Here is a 4756-nt window from a genome sequence, read left to right as displayed (position 1 = left end):
GACTGGCTCTAGTGGCTGTAATTCTGCACTAAGGCTGAATTTGGGAAAGAGACTTTGAGATATGGTATATAGGGGAACTAAGGTCTATATAAAAAGACTTGAGTATGGTATTAGGGGACCCACAGGTCTATATAAAAGAGGCTTCAGATACAGTATTAGGGGACCCTAGGTCTATATAAAAGACTTCAGATACAGTATTAGGGGAACACTAAGGTCTATATAAAAGAGACTTGAGTATGTATTAGGGGACCCTAAGGTCTATATAAAGAGACTTCAGATACAGTATTAGGGGACCACTAGGTCTATATAAAAGGACTTCAGATACAGTATATGGGGACCACTAAGGTCTATATAAAAGAGACGTCAGATACAGTATTAGGGGACCACTAAGGTCTAATAAAGAGACTTCAGAACAGTATTAGGGGACCACTAAGGTCTATATAAAAGAGACTTCAGATACAGTATTGGGGACCACTAAGGTCTATATAAAAGAGACTTCAGATACAGTATTAGGGGACCACTAAGGTCTATATAAAAGAGACTTCAGATACAGTATTAGGGACCACTAAGGTCTATATAAAAGAGACTTCAGATACAGTATTAGGGGACCACTAAGGCTATTATAAACGAGAACTTCAGAGACAGTATTTAGGGGACCATAAGGTCTATATAAAAGCATCCAAAGAGCACCATGTCATGGGACCTTTAACATCAAAAGTCAAAATCTGAAACGGTGTGTTTCTGTGTGCAGGTTCCTGTTTGAGGGTTCCCATGGAAACGTTTTGTATACAGGAGACTTCAGGTTGGCTGCTGGCGACGTCTCGAGAATGGAACATCTGCATTCTGGCAGCAGGTTGGTCCTAACGAACATCTTCACTGTTTTCTGTCCCATCGAGTCTCAGAAGTTCCAAAGAACCAGACAGGAAAAGTTTGATCATTTCTTCAGATAATTCAGGATTATTTAGGCCTTCTCTGAAGCTGTTGGACAATGTGTTTTTGTCACCTAAACCTCCTTGTATCATGTTTTACATTCAGAGTGAAGGATATTCAGAGTGTTTATCTGGACTCCACTTTCTATGACCCACGATTCTACCAGATTCCTACTCGGGTAAGTTTTTGGGACGGGAACCGAATTCAATGGCTGTGGAATTTCAGAAACATTGGAGTCTTTAGCGGTAAAATCCTGTCCATCAGAGGAATATAAAGAAATTAAAAAGACAAACAACACACTTTGTGCTTGGACTGGTAACAAACATCATGGAAAACATTGTAGGTCTCAGCCAACGTGGGGCGAACGCTCTAACTGGGTAAGCTAGAGGCCGCCCCCTCTGTTCGCAATCTAATTTTTAAATAGTTTTGATTTTAATAAAAAAAAAAAAACTGCATCACAAACGCTACCACTTTCTTCTGTGGGTTTTGAACAGACTGTATAAAATAGGTTATAAAGCCTCTGTGTTTACAGGCTTGTGGTGATGCGCAATATGCTATAGGTGCCAAAAAAAATCTATGTCTGGTACTGCTAATTTCTTTTGTTTTGTCATGGTTCATGTGTGGCAAAAAAATCATGGCAGAGAATCGTGATATTAATTTTAAGCTAAAAAAAATCGTGATTCATATTTTCCCGTGAATCGTGCAGGCCTAGTTTGGTTCCAACCTGCGGCCCTTTGATTCATGTCATTCCCCCTCTCTCTCCCACTTTCCTGTCTTAATCTGTCCTATAAATAAATCTTAAAAGAATAAAAATAATAATCAAGTCATACAGGGGGAACACAAGTGCATATTTGAACCTTGTTGATAAAACCCATAAGATTGGAATGTGTTTGTTTGTAATGTTTTAGTTTATTTGTGTTTGAATTATTTTATTCCTAGATGCTTTACATGTTTTTTTTAAATATATAATCCTGACCTTGATGGTTATAGAATATATCATTTTTCGTGTGTGCTTGTGTGCAGGAGGTCTGTCTGAACGGGATCTCAGAGCTGGTTGGAAACTGGATCAGTAAGAGTTCATATCATGTTGTGTGGCTCAACTGTAAAGCTGCATATGGATATGAATACCTGTTTACCAACCTGGGAGAGGAGTTCAACACACAGGTAACACAAACACAAGTTTTTGTACACCATGGACGCCCGAGTAGTTCCCCGGGTAGGGTGGTACCATTAAGGCTGAGGCCTAACCGCAGCGTTAGGTTCAAGTCTGGCCCAGGGCTCTTTGCTGAAGGTCTCTCTCCCCCATTTCCTCTGTGTTGAATCATAAAATGCCTAAAAAACTTGGAAAAAAAAAAAATCTGTTCACATACTCTGCAATGTACTTTAATTAAGCCATACTTGTGTAAACATCTCCAGCTAAAGTACAATTTTGAAATATTTTGAAATATTAACCTTTTTGTTGTTGTTTGATTGTACTCTCAGATTCATGTCGGAAATTTGGCCATGTTCAAGAAGATGCCGGAGATCCTGAACTATGTGACGACTGACCGAAGGACACAGATCCACGCCTGTCGACACCCTAGGGTCCTAATTTATGCCTCACAAACACATACACATATCCAAGGTTTCTCTCAGGTTATTCGGGGAAATAAGTTGGCCCTTATTATCCACATATCCTAAAAGTTGGCAAATGCTTTCTGAGACTGAGACTGCAGCCACTCTCCCTCTACCAGCAGTAGATTTTAGATTTTCAGAGAGATATTATTAAATTTATGTAGGTATTTTTCTGTTTTAAACTTTGCTGTTTCTGCTCTAGAAGCCATATTTTGTCATATTAAAAGTACAAATAAATTCTAATCCTGCACTGAATTTATTGTTTGTTTTGCAATGTAATAAAATAACTATTAAGAGTGTAGATAAGATAAAGTACTGGGCTAGGAGGATCAATAAGAGTAGTACTATCAATAAAATCCTATCAGTACTTATCCTTAAAGAACAGTCATGGTATTTATTTTGTGCAGATCCCAAAAATATTGAGTTACATTTATTTTTACAAATTTGTAATCCTAAAAACACAGTAATACAGTATTTGTTTATGTTGTTAATCTTTTTGTTAGGCGTGTCAGACACCAACAGTTCTACTGCGTCACAGTTCCAAACTCAGGTGTCTTTGTACTTTGCCGATTTATTTATGTAGCCCTGAACCTTTTGTGTGTAGGCTGAGGAGTTTTTCCAAGGCAGCCGGCTGCCATGTGGCTGCACGGCCTCTGACGGGACTCCTCTTCGTATCATCAGCATCAAACCGTCCACCATGTGGTTCGGAGAGAGAATGAAGAAAACCAACGTTATCATAAAGTAAGAGCAGGTTCAAATGTCTCAAGAGTTTGTGGAAATACTAACCCAAGTCAAGGTCTTTCAAATTTAAAATTCAGTTGGAATAACATCCAACAGTTTGTGTTAAAAAGACACTGAAAGAAGAATTTGGTATAAATCACATTAAGTTTGGTTTATACTGCTAAATATGCCTTTTGTTTTTCCAGAACAGGAGCCAGTTCCTTCAGAGCCTGTTTCAGCTTTCACTCCTCCTACTCAGAGGTACATTTTAATTTAGTTAAATAATTTGATAATATTATTAAACTAGAGTTATATGACTGTGGTTAGTGGGCACAGATAAATTTCAATATTGAGCATTTTTATGCACTCTTTTCCTCATTTACATGCTTTAAAAAGTTAAACACTGAGGCATTTGTAATCAAGTAGATTTCAATTGTCATGTATTTGTTTATGCATACACACACACACACACACAAACATATTACATATGTATTATATATTGCACACATATATTGAGGCTCACAATGTTCCTCTCTGATTTCAGATAAAAAACTTCCTCTCCTACCTTCAGCCAGTCAACATATACCCCAGTGTTATCCCTATTGGTCGGACACTGACTGAGGTTACACAGATGTGAGTGAAGGTTTATTTCCTTTTGATTTTAATTTAACCCGCAGGCCAACATTTTCAGCAATGGAGCTTGACGTTTTTCATTTTCTTTACTACACACACCACCGGTCAAAAGTTTGGGGTCACTTACAAATTTCCATACCACTTCATTATAGACAGAGTGCCAGCTGATCTGAGTGGGGGGGCTGATCTTTAACGCAATATCTACATTTCCCATTATCAGCAACCATTCATCCAATGTTCCAAAGGCTCATTTTGTTTACTAATCTGAAATCATTTAAAAAAAATAACTGAGAAAACATTGGAGAAACCTTGCAATTATGGAAGCACATAAAGTAATCTGAAAACTGCTGCCCTGGTTATAGAAACAATGCAAATGATCTCAGCTTGTATTCTGTCTACAATGGAGTGCAATGGAAATTTCTAGGTGACCCCAAACTTTTGACCTGTAGTGTATAATGTGAAGTCTATAGCAAAAATGATTGGTCAACTGACAGAAATGAATCTAATCAACTGGATTCACTTTTCAAGTAAAAAGATACCAAACTTTTTTTTTTGTTTTAGCTTTTCAATTTTAAGGATTTGCTTCTTTGTTTTCTGTGATAGTAAAGTGAAGATCTTTTGGTGTGGACTGTTGTTTGGAGAAAAAATACATACAACATTACTATCGCTAAAACTGTTAAAACAGCCTTACTAACGTTGATACTGTGTGTTTGACCAGGTTGAAACTGATGTGTAGAAACCAGTCTGATCAAGCAGCGTACATATACAAACCTCTGGGAGTCCTCAAACGCTGCATAGTGGAGCAACCTACATACGGTGACAACCACACACACACACACACACACACACACACACACAC

At 37.8% G+C, this 4756-nt stretch overlaps 1 protein-coding gene across 1 annotated transcript in view; it reads left to right on the top strand.

The window, feature by feature from the left end:
- The window catches only part of dclre1c (DNA cross-link repair 1C, PSO2 homolog (S. cerevisiae)), a 13077-nt gene that overhangs the window by 4388 nt on the left and 3933 nt on the right, over nucleotides 1-4756 (top strand). Inside the window, exons 6-13 of the mRNA XM_032505628.1 lie at nucleotides 752-853; nucleotides 1036-1108; nucleotides 1954-2094; nucleotides 2413-2514; nucleotides 3149-3285; nucleotides 3471-3525; nucleotides 3809-3897; nucleotides 4616-4713. Coding sequence (XP_032361519.1) covers nucleotides 752-853; nucleotides 1036-1108; nucleotides 1954-2094; nucleotides 2413-2514; nucleotides 3149-3285; nucleotides 3471-3525; nucleotides 3809-3897; nucleotides 4616-4713 — 797 coding nt within the window. The remainder of the gene's footprint in view (nucleotides 1-751; nucleotides 854-1035; nucleotides 1109-1953; nucleotides 2095-2412; nucleotides 2515-3148; nucleotides 3286-3470; nucleotides 3526-3808; nucleotides 3898-4615; nucleotides 4714-4756) is intronic.

The sequence above is a fragment of the Etheostoma spectabile genome, chromosome 23 (assembly GCF_008692095.1).
Source record: "Etheostoma spectabile isolate EspeVRDwgs_2016 chromosome 23, UIUC_Espe_1.0, whole genome shotgun sequence".
In the NCBI taxonomy this organism is placed as follows: Eukaryota; Metazoa; Chordata; class Actinopteri; order Perciformes; family Percidae; genus Etheostoma; species Etheostoma spectabile.
The sequence above is the reverse complement of the archived record's forward strand: the minus strand, read 5'-3'. Positions and strand labels throughout refer to the sequence as shown.